Genomic DNA, 20,021 nt, shown 5'->3' with positions numbered 1-20,021 from the left:
AAAATTTCACCTTATACACACTCTTCTGAATAACATTGGTATCTAATATATTATTATGGAGGTTCTGGTCCTGCACCTCTAGGGACATGCCCCATCAACACAGGTAAACATAAGGGAAAACCTCCTTGAGAAGTTTATTTTTCCCCTAAAATCTTTATTTATAAATTTATGTCATTAGGGGCTATAAAGGGAACAAATCCGACTCCCTTTCAATAACTAAAATTGTTTTCTTTTCATTCACCTTCCCCTTTTCTCTTTTTTACATGCAAGCAAATAACTTTATAATCTTTTATTTTATTTAATATAAACATTTGCATTTGGATTGCTTTTACTTTCTGACCTTTGAGGGGAAAGAATTATGTTTGGAATCATATTCAAATTTTGGCTATGTGACTATAGGCAAATCATTGAACCTCTCTGGGCCAGTTTTTTCATTTATAAAATCAGAATATTGGCATAAACAATCCCTATATTCTCTCCAGATCTAAATTCATGATAATTTTCCTTTTGTTTCTCTGGTATGTCCTCAATGTTAAATGCTATATCCTGAACATAACTAAGAAATACCATGTGAATGGAGCCACAAAGATTAATAAACATAGTCTAAGCCTATTCCATTACAAAGGATTTGCTGAACAGGGTTTTGTTTTTATTTTTATTTTTTGAAAACTAGTAAAAGAAAATGAATTTGTGCATTACAAATATATATTAAATGAGGGAAATCTGTTGGTTAATCTAGAGAGAATTCTGCTATATTCTTTCATCACTGATGTCATATTACAATCCTGTTGAGTATTTTTATAGAAGCAACTATTTTTCCAGTATAAGCTGAACTAAAGATATTAAGCTAAGATATACTACCAACAGAGCACTAGACCTGGGGAGTCAGAAAGATCTGAGTTCAACTACAATTCATATACTTGCTATCTGGATGACCCTGGGCAGGTCATTTAACTGCTGCCTGACTCAGTTTACTCATCTGTAAAATAGGATAGTAATAGCCTGAGTACCCACTTTACAACAAAGCTATAGAGTTCCAATAAGATGATGCATGTGAATTGCTTTGCAAACACTAAAACGCACAATATAATTGACATTTATTATTACTATATATTTCTTGATGATAGGACCTCACAGAACAACTTGCTTAATGTACTTTTTTGGCATTTGAATAAACAGATGGAGAACTGTCAAGTTTGAAAACACACCCACGCATGTCTTTCACCTAAGTGATGCCTAAGATGATCAAATCAGCAAGTCTTTAGAAGGAAAATAATTTTCCTCTTGGATGGGGGAGGGGGTCCTTTCTCATTCTCAGTCCATACATGAAATATTCAGACACTATATCATCTATTCTTAAACCCAGCCAGGGAAAAGATGACTTGGAAGTCATAGCATTACGGATGGTGACAAACAGTAATGAAAATGCATCCAGCCTAATTTGCTGATTTGTATTTTCCTAGAGAACATGGCTTAATAGAACTTCCTTTTAAAATGCAAAGACCATGCTTTATGTTGTTCTATTAGGAAACACACAAGCAGCCTGTGACCTGCTTCAAGGGGAACATTGCTTCTGAGTTCTAAATCAAGTTTAATGAATTTAAGGTGACTGAAAGGGATGGGTGAACAAAGCTGTTGGCAGCAGTCCAGTCCTAATAGGACAAATGTTTTCCTTGACTTTGTTTCTTTATTAAGAAAAAAAAAACAGTCTGCTGCCAAATTATCCCAGGAATCATGAAAGACACACATATGCCCATCTGTAGCAACATGTTCAATGCAAAATACAATAGATTTTAAGGAGGAGGTTTTTCTTGGTGAGCATTTTTTTTAAACAACAAAAGATTTTAAAAAATTTAGATGTTTAATGTCATTTCACCTTCATTCCCTAATTTTTTTTACCTGAATACATGTCATGGACAGATCCTGGAGATCTTCCCATGGCACCATCTGCAACATCTTGTGGGGAAGTGGTAGGTTGGAGAGGCTGAATGGTGAGACAACTATTGAAGATATCTTGATCGAGCTCCATGCTTGACCGCAACTAAGAAAAGGGGAAAGAAAAAAAAAAGAACAAAGATGGAAAAGAAACATTTCCTGGGAATATTTTTCTGAAAAGGCAGAATGACCAAGAAAGGACTAATTAGCCCAATCAGGGAGCTGACACTTGGGAAATGGGGAAGAAATCACAATATGGTGGGAAAATCAAATTGATTAGCCTTTAGTATCCAGAGTCTAGTTTCTTATATTTCTTTTTTCTTTTTTGTAATGTATGTTACTCATAGTAATAGTAGTAATATCATCAGTGACACATTTAGTTGAATTATTAAGTTGGTATGTAAGGTGTTATAAACATAATAGAAAGAGATCCAGGAATATTTATTTATGAAACTTTTAATACTAAGAAATGTCATGGTTCCAGGGACAGAGCACTGACTTTAGAATCAGAGGACTTGAGTTCATATCCAGCCTCTGATGTTTATTACCTGTGTGACCTGAGCAAACAATTTAAACTCCCTGATCCTCAGTTTCCTCATCTGTAAAATAAAGGGATTAACCTAGATGTCCCCTGAAGTCCCTTCCAGTTATGATTATACATCCTTCCCATCTTAAAAGAGTAAATGTTTCAAGTATCATTAGAAAGATAGACCCTTCTACTATTTTAAATACTGATGTTACTACACTTTAAGGGATTTCTTTGTAAGTTGTGGGCTGCATAGTGTCCAAACCCCCCCCCCCAAAACCCCAACTATTCAGAACTCTACCATGATTTGGGTTACAGACCTTTCTAAACTTTCTTAAGCTTGTCCTCTAATAATGGACTGATACTGAGAGCTATTCCATCTAGTTGGACCTCTGGGACTTATGTTCTCTTGGCATACCTTTTAAGAACTCAGGGTTACCTGAAAGCAGCAATGAAGCATCTACCTTAGTAGTAGAAATCTCAGATTATATAAGCTTGCAGAAGGGAAGAGGAAAGAAAGCAGATGTTAAATAAAAGTAGTACTGTGAATTATTTTTGGCTGGTTTGTGTGTTTTTTAATCAGTAGTAAGTTACTGTTTTGAGAGAAGTATTTTTCCAACCTCATAAAGTCTAGTGATTTATAAACATATGTCCTATGTTCAGTCCAGAAAAGCAGAAATGGTACGGTGACCCTGACTGAGGGGGGAGATCATTTAGCACATGTAGCATGAACAAAATAATTCTCTTTTTGCCAAACCATTTGTACAGCTTTAGCACGTGCATTTCTGACCAAATACTTCCAGAGTGAATGCTTAATACTCTTGCAGCCTTTCTAAGGTATGTTTGTTATTTGGGTGCTAACCTAAAAACACATGCTGCTTAACTAAAACTGAAAGAAGGGGGAAAAAAATCAAGGCTTAGCATGAATTCTGGTAATCACTTCTAATTTATCTTTTGTACTTAAAACATGTTCTGAGGCCCATATGTTTTACCCAGAGTAGTCATCAACCCCCTATCTGCTTTCTATTACCCACCCATTCTCATGGCTTTTACTGTTATCAGTAGTAATAAAGACTTTTCATGAAATTAGGATCACGTGTACGGAGCCAAATGCCTGCAAATTTTCTTTAGTATTGGCCTTACAATATAGTTAAGTTTTCATAAAGTGATTTCTATTAACTGCAAAGGGAGAGTTAGATTGCTTACCCACAGGATTTAGGATTTAAATAGATTGCTGCTAGAGCAGTTTGCTTATCCATAGTGGGGATAATAATCGGGGAAATCATGGGAGATTTCTCTCAAAGGGTCAGATGGATCAAGAGCAATGACATTTTGATACAACAGCCTATATAAAACCATGACAACTCTACCAGACTTGTTCTCCCTTCTTTCTACCACTTGATTCCTCATTTGCTCATTTTATACCCTATCATCACTTTTTTCCCTCTCTTCTTTCTTGTCCTTATTGTTATTATTCAGTAATTTCATTAAAGTCCAACCCTTTGTAACTCTATTTGGGATTTTCTTAGCGAAGATACTGGAGTAGTTTCAAATTTTTCTCAAGTTCATTTTATGGATGAGGAAACAGAGATAAACAGGGACTTGCTTAGGGTCACATAAGTGGTAGTTGTCTGAGGCTGGTTTTGAATTTGGATCTTCCTGACTCCAGGCTTAGCAGTTTATTCACTGTGCCATCTAGCTGCCTATCTTTCATGTCCAGTTCTCAGTAATAAGCTACCATAAGTGATATTATGATCCATTAAAAATTTTACTTTAATTTTTTCAATGAACAAAAATTTCTTTTTATTTCTACCTCTTCCTGACCATTAAGAAATTTTTAAAAAAATTATGATATCCATATAAACCAAAATATTTCTCATTTAATCACATATAATATATTTCTTTAGGAAGTGCTATGGACTAGTGCAAAGAACACTGAGTTTTGAAAAAGAGAATCTGGTAAGACCTTTAGCTCTGTTATTTATGAGCTGTAGGAACTTGAATAAATAATTTTGCCTTCTGAGTTTCAGTTACTTCACATATAAAGTGAAAATAATTAACTAGAATAGAAAGAACACTGAAGTTATAGAACCTAAGAAAGAATACTAGTTGTTTTTTTTTTTTTTGTTTGTTTGTTTGTTTGTTTTTACTTACTTATATTTACTGTTTGGAAAAGTTCTTCAACCTCTTGATAAAATGAAGAAGTTGGACTAGTTAGCTTTAAAGGCTCCTTCCAGCCTTCTACTTCTAAAACCCAAGATCCAATAATTATTTGATAATTTTAATCTTTGGGGCTTCAGCAAAATGAGGAGTTTGAGTTAGCCCAGATGATCTCTTAAGATCTTTCCAAATTCTAAAATCTTCTGTTCCTTAAAAGTCATGCTGAAGAGTATCACTGCATAAATAGAATCCTAAAATACAGGATACATAGCAGAACAGTCAATTTGAGGTAATTTTTAAGTGTCTTTTTTCTAAAGAGATTAAATAAATTAATGGATGCGGGAAATCAGAGACTGACCTCCATATGATTCTGTTCAACTTTAAAATAGGGATGACTATGTTCTGGAAATGTAGATTATTAGAAACACATTCTACTAGCATCCATCATGAGGTACAAATTCTTGAAAAATTTGGAATCCATGAGGAAGTAGGAGGTTTTCTTTTAGGAGAAAATAGGGATTCTTTTGGAGGGTAAGTAAAAAAAAAATTAAATACTTCATTTACTTAATATTCTTTACAAACCTAGCAGGTATGCCAATTTAGAAACACTAAAATGCACTACGTTTGAATTCATTTGCAGACTGAAGTATCATGCTCAATATTTAAAAATGTGAATGATAAAAAAAGAAAAAAATAAGGTAGAAAACTTTTGCTTTACATTTTTTCCACTAGAAAATTCCCTAAGAGATCATGAAAAATGTTTTGTGGGCTTTTTCCAATCTCCTTCCCCTCCCCCCCCATTCCCTCCACACTTCTAACTCTTTTAAATATATAGCTGAGAATTGTGGTTGTAGTCAATTACTCAGGTCTAAAGATGGAGAGGCAAAAAGAGATGCCTTAATTTTCTTGAAATATAGTAATAATCATATATAATTATCTACTCAAATATGGGTTATGACCACATTACCTTTGAAGGAAATAAACCAGTGCTAAGGAATGGAAAAGAATATCAGTAGTAAAACTGTCCGCTTCTAAGTTAAGGTATAACGGCTTTTAATCTAGTTTTAGAATTGTCATGTGACATAGAAAGAGCATTTTTCCAATATGGATATGGTAATTCCAAACATACGTAATTGTAGCTAGAAAAAATAAAGCTTGCAACCTAACATCTTTTGAAATTTGTATACATGATATATGTAAAATACTTGTGTGATAATGACATCCAGATTTCAACCACCTGATTCTTATTGCATTGGTATTATGATCATAACACACATACACACACATACATACACACACACATATCTATATCTATATCTATATCTAATCTATCTATATCTACATCTAATCTATCTATATCTATATATCTATATATATATCAATTCCTGTTTTGCAATCAAATTACACACTCAAGGCACTAATTTTTATTCTCAGGGTGCCTCTTCAGAACATAACAGCAGATATGGCCATTGATGATTATTATTCCCTCTCATGGTCATGAAAATTAACATAGCTATCATTTTGTCCTTTTTGATAGAGATAAGAAGTGGAGTGGTTATTTACCACCAGTACTATCACAAATACATGTGTGTTCATACAGACAAAACTTGCTTCTTTCTTTTGAAAAGAGTTTGTCAGAGTCTATCTAGCAAATCCCATTATTTTCTCATTTAAAAAAAAAATCCAAGTGAATTTCACTCATATGGAGTACCTAAATCATTGGTGAAAAGAACAAAGGAAGAAAAAGGCTCTTCATTTTATTCATTTGTTTCTTTCTGCATGTGGCTAGTGACACACTGGCTAGAATTGGGCACAGTAGGCATGGAGTCAGGAGACTTGAATTCAAATTTGACCTCAGATACTTACTATGTGATCCTAAGCAAGTCATTTAACCTATGTTTACTTTAGTTTCTTCAAATATAATTAATAACCACCTCTATCTAACATTTGTTGAAAAAACAAATAAAATTATATTTATAAAGAATTTAGGATGATGCCTGGCACATTGTAAATGCTATATAAATGATTTTCTTTTCTTTTCCTCTTCCCTGATTTCTCTAATTCTTTTTTTAAATGGCATAATGATTGATTGTTTTCTCCAAGATAAATTTTATGTATTTACATAGCATGTGGATACATTTGTATTTATGTGTGTATGTAGGACTTTTTATACTTTTCCTACTTTTGATCCCATTTTTTACCTGAGAAAATTTTACACAACTCTGGGTATATAAGTATATAAAATAGGTATACAAATCAAATATTTGTTGGTAATAAATAATAATTTTACAATTCTCTCTTTTAGTTACATGACCTCTTATGGGGTCACAATTCACAGTTTAAGAAGCTTTGGTGTATAATATGTCTTTACTGTCTCTGTTCTGGAAGAAAAAAAAAATGTTCTCTAGAATCTAAATATTCAATTTATTCCCATTCTCTTTAACATCTATCCTCTCTCATCACCATTGATTCTTTCTCTTTTGCTTGAAATATTCTCTCCATTACAAAAGAGAAAAAAAAGAAAAAAATATTCACCATTTGCAAGTCCCCAGAAAGAATCACCATAGCTTCCTTGTTTGAACCTATTATTTTTATTTCTATTAAGTGGACTACTTAGTCAGGAAGGTGATGCAGTAGATAATACACCAGGTCTGGAATGAGAAAGATATGAGTTCTAATTTGGCTCCAGATATTTACTATCTGTGTGAACCCTTCATAAGTCACTTAACATTTTTGTCTCAGTTTCCTCAATTGTATAATGGAGATGATAATAGTACTTAACTCTCAGAGTTACTGTGAAAATTAGATGAGATAATATTTGTAAAGTACTTAGCATAGTTCTAGGCTCATAGTAGGTACTATATAAATGATACTTACCACTACCACCACCCACCATCATCATAATCATCTTAAGTCATAAACTCAAGCTTTTTCTTTTCCTTTGTTAACTAACTTGTGAAAAAAAAAAATAGTGTACACCTACTGTCTCTACTCTTCATTCAACCTTTAACCTCCAGAAGACTCTTCAAGCTCTTGAATTCTTGATTCTTATTTATCATCTTACTGAAAGTGCTATCTCAAAGTTTGGCAGTTATTTTCATTTTTTTTTCAAATCTAGTGGCTTTTTGTTTAAAATAAAGGAATGATAGACTCTTGGTAAGGGTTGAATGGAGTGAACTTAAGAAGGGCCAGTAAAAACATTATCATCTGGAGACTTGCAGATTGATTCAAGAGCTCTGAAAACTGAAAACAGAGGAAGAGAGAAAACTTCACATAATTCTTATATATGGCACTACAGAGAGCAATAGATACTAAAAAGAAGGAAGGATAACTGAATAGAGAAGTAATCTTCAAACTTTCTTGACTGCCATCTGCATCAAAAAAAAAAGTATATATTTCATGTATGTATATTTAATTATATATGAATTATACATCAATAATACTATATTACTAATTATGTAGCTTATAAAACATAAAAAAAGAGATAAAGTAAGAATGAAATAAAGATGCGATGACATGAGATTTATTGCCATCAGGTGCAGTACCTATCACAGTCACTAGATTATCTGAGAGGCAGGGAATAGGCATGATTATGTGGAGGTAGAATTTTACCAGTGGCACTTTCACAGCTGCTGCTGTGGGTACTGGGGAAGTAATGGGATTACTATCCTTAGGCACCAACAAATGGTTAAGAAGAAGTGAAGATGAAAGCTTATATAACCAAAGGAGGGTATGCAATGGAGAGTATGCTCTATTGCCATAGAACACCAGCCCTGAAGTCAAGATGACCTGAGTTGAAATCTGATTTTAGACATTTAGCACTTCTGAGCTGTGGTGACCTGGGCAAGTCACTTAACCCCAATTGCCTCACGAAAAAAAAAAAAAATTAAAGGATAGAGTGTATAACTGGAATTGGGCTAAATTCAAATGAATGCTTTTGCTCACTCAGAAAGGGGAGGAGAGGGATTAAAAAAGGATGTGGGTGAAGTAGCATATATTTAATAATAGATTTAATAATAATAGATATTTAATAATATATTAATAATAATAATAATAATTTAATAATAATAATAATGTGAGGAACTACAGAAAACTGAGAACAGACATAGTGGGTCATATTTGGATGAGAATCAATGGAAGTTGAAACAAATTAGAGATGTATGCTTCATATAATTTGTAAAAAGGGAGGAATTAGAAATTTGGGGAAGAGATCACAAATGTGAGCTCTGGGAGATTTTTACCATGTGTACATTTGTGATCTGTTTTCCAAATTTCTAATTCTTCCCTCTATATAAAATGTATGAAGCACACCCCTCTAACAATATCATTTCTGTTTTAATTTCTATTGATCCTCATGATAATTGATGTATTGAACCACATGATCTCTATAATGTACATACCTGATTAGATTTTGAAGCTCAAGACTTCAAGTATGTGTGATTTGAGAGCATTTAAAAAAAAAAAAGAAAGAAAAGCAAGAATTTAATGTATGATTTGTGATTGTTAAATGACTATTCCATGCTTTAAAAAGTAGAGGAATGATAAGGGTAGCATCTGACTAAAAAAGGAAGAATTGATTGCTGAAGAAGAAACACTAGGAACTGTACGAGCTGGTAGATATTTCATCACTGTGTTGTTGATAAAGAAGAAGAAAGCTAGACACCCTAGATATAGGATAGCAGAGTTTTAAATCTTCAGAGAAACAACAGATAGGATTATAAGACATCTATGTAAATGGAAGGGGGCATCATGGCAGTTAGATTTTTAAAAACATACCTGGAATATGGAAGCCACAGCAAGTAACTGAAGCTGAATACAAAACACTATTTTCGTATATTAGTGTTAAGAGCCCTAAAGCCCAGAATGAACTGAGATTTTCAAAGAATGCTAAAAATGACAAAAAAAAAAGTATTGTTGTTTCTCAGCTATGGTGAAGACAAAAGAAAGATTTAAAACATGTTTGGTATGGCCAAACTAATGATAACATAGGAATTGTTTTCTATACCCGGAAATCTCTTCCCTTTCATGTTTGTCTCACTGCTTTCCTGGCTTTTTCAAGTTTCAGCTAAAGTCCTATCTTCTTCAAGAAGCCTTTTGCAATTCTCTTTCATCATAGTGCCTACTCTTTATAATTATCTTTAATCTATCCTATATATGTCTTGTTTGCACATAGCTGTTCACAAGTAGACCCTCATATTAAAATGGGAGCTCTTTAAGAGCAGTTTTTTTTTTTAAGTTTTCTTTGTATTCCTAGAATTAACCCAGTTGTTGGTATATAAAAATGTAAAAGGCTCACTAACTTTTCTTTTGAGAAGGTTAAATTATTCAACTCTTCCTTTCTCAAGCTAAATGTTTATTGGAAATGAATTTTTAAAAGTGGCCAGTGGAGACCTAAGAAAAATAAAGAAGTAGACAACATCTAGCAAGTCTAAATGAGTTCAGGTCCTACTGAATGACATAGTTGACCTCTATACTTCTGTGGTAAAAGAATGTGCAGAGGTGATGACTAGAGGAGAAATGCCATAGGAATAGAGAAGAAAAAAGGTCCCAATATTCTGAAAAGAACTAACCAAAGGTAAATGTAGAAACTATAAAATAGTGAGCTTGATTTCTATTTCTGTCAATATTCTAGAGAATACTAAGGGTTGGGTTTGCTAAGTACTTTAGAAAGGTAAGAAGTGGTTAGAAACCTACATGGCTTCATGAAGAGTAATTCATCTCAGCACTAACTTCATTTCAGTTTTTGACAAAATACTTGGAGTAGTGGGATAGCTAAATAGCATAGCACAAAGAAGGCCTGGCCTTAAGTCAGAAAAACTTGCCTTTCTGAATACAAATCTGGTCTCAGACACTAACCACTATGTAAGTAAGTTAGTCACTTAACCCTATTTGCCTCAATTCCCTCATCTGTAAAATGAGCTGGAGAAGAAAATGACAAAACACTCCAGTATCTTTATCAAGAAAACTCCAAATGAGGTCATGAAGAGTTGTATATGACTGAACAACAACAAGACCTGGAAGGAGAGAAAAGAAAATGCCTCAGACATAATAATCATTGATTTTTATGTAACATGTTTAAATAAACAAAGCACATGCATTGTTTTATTTGAGCTTCACAACAACCCTATGATTGCTAATATAAATCCCCATTTTGCAGATAAGGAAACTGGGACTATGAGAAATTAAATGATTTGCCCCTGTTTAAAGAGTTACTGGTAAGAGACATTTTTTGAATGCAGGGCCTTTAGATTTCAAGTCCAAATTATGCTCAAAAAGTTATCAAACTGTGCATACCCTTTGATCCAGCAGTGTTTCTACTGGGCTTATACCCCAAAGAGATACTAAAGAAAGGAAAGGGACCTGTATGTGCCAAAATGTTTGTGGCAGCCTTGTTTGTAGTGGCTAGAAGCTGGGAAATGAAAGGATGCCCATCAATTGGAGAATGGTTGAGTAAATTGTGGTATATGAATGTTATGGAATATTATTGTTCTGTAAGGAATGACCAGCAGGATGAATACAGAGAGGACTGGCGAGACTTACATGAACTGATGCTAAGTGAAATGAGCAGAACCAGGAGATCATTATACACTTTGACAACGATATTGTATGAGGACATATTTTGATGGAAGGGGATTTCTTTGACAAAGAGACCTGAGTTTCAATTGATAAATGACGGACAAAAGCAGCTATACCCAAAGAAAGAACACTGGGAAACGAATGTGAACTATCTGCATTTTTGTTTTTCTTCCTGGGTCATTTCTACCATCTGAATTCAATTCTCCCTGTGCAACAAGAAAACTGTTCAGTTCTGCACACATATATTGTATCTAGGATATACTGTAACCTATTCAACATGTAAAGGACTGCTTGTCATCTAGGGGAGGGGGTGAAGGGAGGGAGGGGAAAATCAGAACAGAAGTGAATGCAAGGGATAATGCTGTAAAAAAAAAATACCCTGGCATGGGTTCTATCAATAAAAAGTTATTAATAATAAAATAAAATTAAATTAAATAAAATTAAAAAAGAGAGAGAGATTTCAAGTCCAACATATTACATCACACTGGATTTTGACAAAATCTCTCAAGCTATCCTTGTGTAAAGTATCCAGAAAAATGCACTAGAAGATAGTACATTTTGGTAGATTTGGAACTATCTGGATGACCATATTTAAACTGTTAACAAGATGATGTCAATCTAGGGAAAGTTCTCTTGTAGACTGCCTTATGGATCTAGGCTTGACACTTGGTGTCTAATATTTCCTTTTTCAATATCTTGGAATATATGCTAAAAAAAAATTCCACAAAATGTTCAGATTATGTGAAGTTTGAAGACATAGTTAGCAGGTTTGATGACAGAATTGGGATCCAGAAATATCTGGATGAGCTAGAATGACTCACTGAATCAAAACAAATGGCATTTAATAGGGACAAATGTGATCAGATTACAAAATAAAAAATATGGGAAGGAGGAAGCAGTATGGATTGACATTTCTTGTGAATAAAATTTGGAGATCTTAGTGGACCGAAAGCTCAATAATTTTTAACCTTGTTACATGGCAGCCAAAAAAAGCCAAGACTAGTTTAGGTTGCCTCAATAGAAACATAGTGAATAAAAACAGATACAATGATACCACAACATTTGCTGGGATCAAGTTACTCCTGAACTATTGTGTTCAATTATGGTGACCACATTTTAGGAAAGTCAGGTAGTCTGGAAAGTGAAGAAAATGACCAGGATACAAAAAGTCTAGAGAATATATTATATAATGTCAGTTAAATGAATTAGAAATATTTAGTACAGAGAAGAGAAGATTTAGTAATAATTTGATAGAGCTGTTTTTAAATACTTAAAGGGGTTATCATATGAAAAAAATAATTAATGGGTGATTGAACTTAGGGAGCAAAACCAGGAACAATGAGTGAAAGAGTAGCAGATATCAGTTTGGTGCAAGAATTAACTTTTTCCTAGCTATGTGACCCTGAGCAAGTCACTTAAACCCAATTGCCTCAGCAAAAAAACAAAAAACAAAATATAACTTTTTAATAAGAGTTATTAAAAAATGGAATGAGCTAGCTTAGTGAGTAATGGGTTTATAATCATTAAAGATCATTGTAATGATCGCGTATTTAAAATCAGCCAGAATCAGGAACTCAGGTTAAGGGAAAAATTTTCAGTCTTTATTCAAGTGAAGAGGTGAAAAAAGATTGCGATAGCAATATGGGCAAGAAGGATTGCGATAGCAATATGGGCAGCTGCGACAGGAAGCCAGCTAGCAGAGCAAGTGAGTGCTGAGCTCTCCTCCCCTTCCTTTTTCACTCCCCTGCCTCCACCCACCAGAATCGTCATTTCCTATACAACACATCAGGACTTGCACAAAGAGCAGGCGGGGGCCATTCTTTCTCCAAGCTTATATATTAATAGAATATGGTCCAATTACTATTTAGCCTCATGTGCTTGGGACCTCAGTGCATTAACTCAAGCCTCAGCCCATTACAGATCATGAGGAAGAGACTTGGTACCCAAACTTTGTTGTGGATTTTGTAGAAAAAATTCTTGGAAATGTATAAATTAAACTAGAAAGCCTTTCAGTATTTGGATTCTATAATGATATAAATAGAAATGTTCTCACTGAACTTAACAGATTCTCTTGGTTGTTTTATATTCCTAATTGTCTAAAGCAGAAGTGTTAAACTTACAGCCCTTTGGGAATACTGCCCAAAACAGAGTAAAATGCGATTGGGAAATGCTTAACAAAATGAATGAAAATACAATAGATCATAAGTAATGTTCATGTATGATTTTCTGTCACTATGGGACTAGAAAGTTTTTATTTGAGTTGGACTCTGGTCCAACTGGATGTTCTCCAAATGGAGAACATCTCCAGTGAGTGCCTCACCATCATTTCAAGGTTAATATACCCAAACTAAAATCCTACATCTCCTATATCTGGAATAGTCTTCCTTATCACCACCATTTCTCAAAATACCTGGCATTTTTCAAGACTCAGTTCAAGCTTTATGTTCTACATGAAATCTTTCTAAATCCCTTTGAGTATCTAATGAACTATCCTTACCCTAAATTACAGTACTTTATGTTTATTTTGTATATGTATATTATTTCTCTATGTAAATGTTTTTATCAAGATGGAGTCAAGATGTCAAAGTGAAGACAGGAAGCTGCTCAAGCTCTCCCAGTTTCCCTCAAATACCACATGAAACCAAGTCTCTGAACAAAGTCTGATGGTATGAAATCACTTTCCATTTTAAGACAGATTAGAAAAGCTTCAAGAAAGGTCAGTCTCACTGGGGTGAAAAAGGTGTTCAGCCCAGCTCATACAAACTCTGGGAAAGTAAGAGGGTCTTAATTCCAGTAAATCAGCAACTGAGACCCTCAGTCTTGACTCAGTAGAAGAGCAGATTGGTGGGGCAGCCTTCAGTCTCAGCTCAGAAAGCAAACTCTGGAAAATGAGGTTGTTTCCTGAATAGAGTAGGCAAAGCTACCCCCTGAAAATACAAGGGGCCCCTGGGCTCAAAGCCAAGGCTCAGAACAGCACAAAAAGCTTGAGATAGTATCTACTTTACTTGAGCAAAGCTCAAGTATAAAAGTAAAAAAAAAAAAAAAAAAAAAAAAAGGAAATACCAAAAGAAAAGCAAAGAAAACGAGTAAGAAATGGAAAAGAACCTTGACCATAGAAAGCTACTATGGTGACACGCAAGAACAAAATACCAACTTAGATGAGGACAAAATGTCCACAGAGGACATCTCAAAGAGTGATATGAATGGATCTCAAGTCCAAAGAGGCTTCTTGAAAATGCTCATAAAAACATTAAATAGCAAATAAGAAAGGTTGAAGAAAAAAATGAGAAAAGAAATGAGAGGTATATAAGAGAGAGTCAACAGTTTGGAAAAGGAAGGCAATTCCTCAAAAAATACAATTGGCCAGATGTAAAAAAAATCTACTGAAGAAAACAACACCTTTAAAAGCAGAATTAACTAAATGGAAAAAGAGGTACAAAAGCTAACTGAAGAAAAATCACACATTAAAAACTAGAATGAGGTAAATGGAAGCTAATGACTATGAAACTTGAACAATCAGTCCAACAAACTATAAAGAAGGAAAAAAAGGGAAGAAAGTGTGGAATACCTCATTTGCAAAATAGTTGACCTGAAAATAGATGCAGAAGAGACAATTTTAAAATTATTGTTCTACCTGAAGGCCATGACTAAAAAAAAAAAAAAGTCTGGATAGCATTCTTCAAGAGATCATCAAGGAAAATTTTGATATTCTAAAAATAGAGGAAGAAATACTCATTGAAAGAATCCCTTGATTGCCTTTGGAAAGAGATCCCACAAAGAAAACCCTAAGGAACATAACTGCAAAATTCCAGAACTACAATCTTAAGGCAAAAATATTGCAAGCTGTCAGACAAAAACAATTCAAATATCAAGGAGCAACATTAAGGATTACCCAGGATCTGACATCTTCTACAATAAAGGATCAGAGGTCCTGGGATATCATATTCTGGAAGGCTAAAGACCTAGAATTATAATCAAGAATTAACTACCCAGAAAGATTGAACATCATTTTTCAGGGGAGGCAATAAATCTTCAATGAAATAAGAAACTTTCAATAATTTCTATTGAAAAAAAAAAGAGAATTAAGCAGAAAATTTAATTTATAAACACAGGACTTAAGAGAAGCATAGAAAGATAAACAAGGGGAAAATATATATTATTTAAAGGTTAAACTGTTTAAATCCCTAGATGAGAAAGTGCTATATGCAACTCTTGAGAACAGTATTTATTACTGGGACAGACAGAGAGAGGCATCACATTGTCAGAGTCTGTGCTAGGATTCTTTTAGGATGATATAAAAAAAGACATTAAAGGGTGGGAAAAGGTCTGTACTGGAAGAAGAGGAAGTATGATGAGAATTACATCATATGAAGAGGCAAAAAAGACCTATTACAATCAGGGATGAGCATTGTCTAACACTTAGTTTCATCAGTTTTGGCTTTTAGAGGGGATAACAATCATTCAGTTGTGTGCAGAAATTTGTCTAACCTTATAAAGAAGTAGGAAGAGAAAGAGGAAAGAAAAGGAAAGGAGCTGGAGAAAAGGGAGGGCAAAAACACTAGGAAAAAAAGTTTTAAAAAAGGGGAAGTTTTAGAAGATAAGGTAGTGGGTGGAGTGGATTAAAAAAAAAAAACACTACTCAGAGGACAGGGAGGTGATAGGCGATAAGGTAATGGGTGGGGTGGGTCAAAAAACCAAAACACTACTAAGGATTGGGTAGCAAGAGAGAATAAATATATATGCAGAGGAGAAAGTAGGATGGAGGAAAATACAGAGCTGGTAATCATAACTGTGAATGTGAATGAGAAAGCACGAAAAAGAATAGCAGAGTGGATTAAAACAAAGAATCCTACAATATACAATACACCTTCACAAATCACAAGCATTCTATATTATTGACAAAGTCCATCAGCAAGAGATAGAAGGGGAAATTCTATTTAAAATAACCATAGACAAAATAAAATATTTGGGTGTTTACTTGCGAAGACAAACCCAACAACTATATGAACACAATTACAAAACATTTCTCATACAAATGAAGTCAGATCTAAACAATTTCAAAAATATCAATTGTTCATGGGTAGGCCAAGCTAATATAATAAAAATGACAATTCTTCCTAAATTAATCTACATGTACAATGCCATAACATCCAAACTGCCAAAAATTATTTTATAGAACTAGAAAAAATAATAAAATTCATGTGGAAGAACAAAAAAATCAAAAATATCAAGGAAATTAATGAAAAAATTACAAAGGATTGTGGTTTAGCAATATCAAACCTAAAACTATATTATAAAACAGCAACCATCAAAACCATTTTGGTCTAATAGAGTGGTAGACCAGTGGAATATATTAGATACATATGACACAATAATAAAAGACTTATAGGAATTTAATTTTTGATAAATTCCCAAACTATAACTTCTGCAATAAAAACTCACTATTTCACAAAAATTGGAAAATAGTATATCAGAAACTTGGTATAGACCTATATCTCTCACCCCATCCCAAAATAAGGTTAAAATGGGTACATGATTTGGGCATAAAGGATGATACTATATACAAATTAGAAGAGCCAGGGATAATTTTCTTTTTAGATCTTTGGAGAAGGGAAGTATTTATGCTCAAAGAACTAGAGAACATTATAAAAGATGAAATGGATAACTTTGATTGTATTAACTTAAAATACTTTTGCACAAACAAAACCAACAGAAACAAGATTAACAGGGAATTACAAAGCTGGGGAAAAATCTTTATGGCCAATGTTTCTGATAGAGGTCTTATTTTGAAAATATATAAATAACTGTGTCAAATTAGTCATTCCCCAATTAATAAATGGTCAAAAGATATGAACAGCCAATTTTCAGATGACAAAATTAAAATCATCTATAGTCATATGAAAAAATGCTCTAAATCACTATTGATTAGAGAAATGCAAATTAAAACAACTCTGAGGTACCACCTCACACCTCTCAGATTGGCTAAGATAACAGGAAAAGATAATAATAAATGTTGGAGGGGATGTGGGAAAACTGGGACACCAATGCATTGTTGAATGCACTGTAAAATGATTGTGAAATGATCCAACCATTCTAGAGAGTAATTTGGAACATGCCCAAAAGGCTATAAAACTGTGCATATCCTTTGACCCAGTAGTGCCATTACTGAGTCAGTATCCCAAGGAAATCATAAAGAAGGTAAAAATGTTTGTAGCGGCTATTTTTGTGGTAGCAAAGAATTGGAAAATGAGTAGATACCCATCAATTGGGAATGGCTGAGTAATAGTATATGAAGGTAATGGAATATTATTGTTCTATAGAAAATGATGAACAAACTGATTGTAGAAAAGCCTGGAAATATTTGCATGAATTGATGCTGAGTGAAATAAGCAGAACAATAATACATTGTACACAATAATAGCAAGAATGTGAGATGATCATCTATGAAAGCCTTGGTTCTTCTCAGTGGTTCAGGATTCAAAGCAATCCCAATAAACTTTGGACAGAAAATGTCATCTGCAACCAGAAAAAGAACTGTTGACTGAATATAAATCCACATATGCGATGTTCTCTTCTTTTTTTCTGTTTTTTTTTCTCTCTCATGGTTTTCCCCTTTAGTTTGACTTTTCTTTCCCAATATGATTCATAAAGCAATGTGCATTAAATTTTTTTTAATTAAAAAAATTATCCCCTTCTCCTCTTAGAATGATTTGAATGCAGGGAGTGTTTCCCTTTTTCTTTGAATCTCCATTCTTTAACACAGTGTTCAACACATATAGTAGGTGCTTAGGAAATGCTTATTATTGAGGATTTGTTTCTTCAGGATATTTTATCCAAATGGCACAGTATAAATGATCCTAGATTTATAGTTGGAGAGCCTGGATTTGAATTTTTAATTTTTTTTTCCCCTTCGGTTTTAAACCTTATCCGGACATAAGGTATCTATAGAACCTTAGGCAAATAATTCCACTGCTCTAGGACTTAGCATCTTCATCATTCATCAAATGACTGCGCCAACCACTTGACTTCTTAAGTCCCTTCCAGCTCAAAAAATATGATCTTATGATCTCAATCCTTCTGTGAACTCAACAATCCCAAAAGGTACTTCAATTTGTTATGATTAAAAACAACAACAACAACAACAAAAATAAATAAATAAATTAATTAATTAAAAAAAACCAAAACACTGGCTACCAGTCTGTTTCCAGTTCCTTCTCATTTAGGGTAGTCTTTAAATAACAGAAATACAATCTATTAAAAGGTCCATATTCAAAGCTTGTGTTCTACTGGCATGGCCTTTGAGGCACTTGAATGACTTCCATGGGACTATGAGACATTGATATAAGGCTTTAGTCCAGGATCTAGTGGTTTGGATCATATTTTCCAAGACAGGATCATCCTTGGCCCATCTTTTCATACTTCTATTTTATCAATAAATTATGTCCTTTGGTTAGAAGCTGCAACAAGGCAGCAGCAGGTAGTTACATAGTGACCAAGACACCAAGACCAATTTACTAAGACAGATATAAGGTGAGAGATACAATATGTTGCTGAAAATAGCTTCAGCTCCCTATGAATGGCAGAAGGGACAGGAAATCCACTCTCTGCTAAGATCTGATTTTTCATTGCTCCCTATTCTTACCTCCTCTGGCCCTTGTACTATATTTTTTCCAACTTTTCCCATCTTCTTATCTACAGTTCCCCATTTTGAATTAAAAGAACACTTATTAGGCACCTAATAGGAACTGTGATAGGCCTAGGATATACAGGATTATAAAGGACATAGTTCCTATTCCTATTCTCAGTCTCCAAATTCTCAAAGAGCTTATATTATTTTGGGCATGTGAGTTGAGGGATATGACTCATACACAAATAAATGCAGATAATGATATGGACAAAGAAGAGATCCAGATTAACTTGCCCAAAAATATGTGAGGAAAGAGAGATCGTTCATTTGGTAGTTGGGAGTAAGGTCAGAAAATATTTTGAGGAGCAATTCTCATCTGAGCTGAGCTTTGAGAAAAGAAAAGAACTTACTTGAAGGAAGAAAATGTAGTCTCTTCAAAGTATCTTTTAGGTGGCAGCTTGTATGAATTCAAGGAATCAGATGATATAGTATTGAATTATGTGATCATATTATAATGGACATAGAGCTAGAAACCCCGTCTCAGAAGTCATTTAGTCTGCTCCTTCATTTTACAGATGAGGAGACTGAGGCCAGCAATTTTAAGTCACACAAATAGTATCTGACACAGGATTTGGACCCAGGTCCTGTGATCCCAGAGTCAGTGTTCTCTACATTACTATGGGGAATACATTTTAGTTAAGTTTTAGGCACAATATTTTTCCTTTTCTCACCTACTTATCTAAATGTTATTATTATTCTATTAAATCCTATGTTCTCCATGAATCTTATTCTGAACAAACTGGGTCATACTGATTTCTCCCTTCTCTGAATATCTATTATACTCATATTCAAAATTATGCAGTTCATCACAAACAATTATCTAGTTCATGCATTAATATTTTTTTGAGCATCCAGATTTTAAGCTTCCTGAGGGCAGGGACCATGTACAAGTATTTGGATGATCCTATAGGAGCTAGCATAACTTAAGGTTTAAGCATAGGGTACAATCCTATATCTCAAGGGACTTGTAATTGCATGATATATGAGAACAGATGTGTTTAAAATCATACCATGAACTATTGCACAATGATCTTTGCTATTGGGGGAGAAAAGACCAATTATTCTAAATAGTACATTAACCAGTGTCATTTCTGTTGGGCTTGGAATGCAGCCTGAGCCACATGTTCACTGCTTAAG

The 20,021-nt window shown here is 33.9% G+C and overlaps 1 protein-coding gene across 2 annotated transcripts in view; it reads right to left on the bottom strand.

Moving 5' to 3' along the window:
• The window catches only part of GLIS3 (GLIS family zinc finger 3), a 615,465-nt gene that overhangs the window by 112,608 nt on the left and 482,836 nt on the right, over positions 1 to 20,021 (bottom strand). For both annotated transcript variants that reach the window (XM_051987896.1, XM_051987905.1), the window contains exon 7: positions 1,900 to 2,041. In XM_051987896.1, coding sequence (XP_051843856.1) covers positions 1,900 to 2,041 — 142 coding nt within the window. The remainder of the gene's footprint in view (positions 1 to 1,899; positions 2,042 to 20,021) is intronic.

Source organism: Antechinus flavipes, chromosome 1, assembly GCF_016432865.1.
Source record: "Antechinus flavipes isolate AdamAnt ecotype Samford, QLD, Australia chromosome 1, AdamAnt_v2, whole genome shotgun sequence".
Classification (NCBI taxonomy): domain Eukaryota; kingdom Metazoa; phylum Chordata; class Mammalia; order Dasyuromorphia; family Dasyuridae; genus Antechinus; species Antechinus flavipes.
This window is presented reverse-complemented; position numbering and strand designations above follow the sequence as displayed.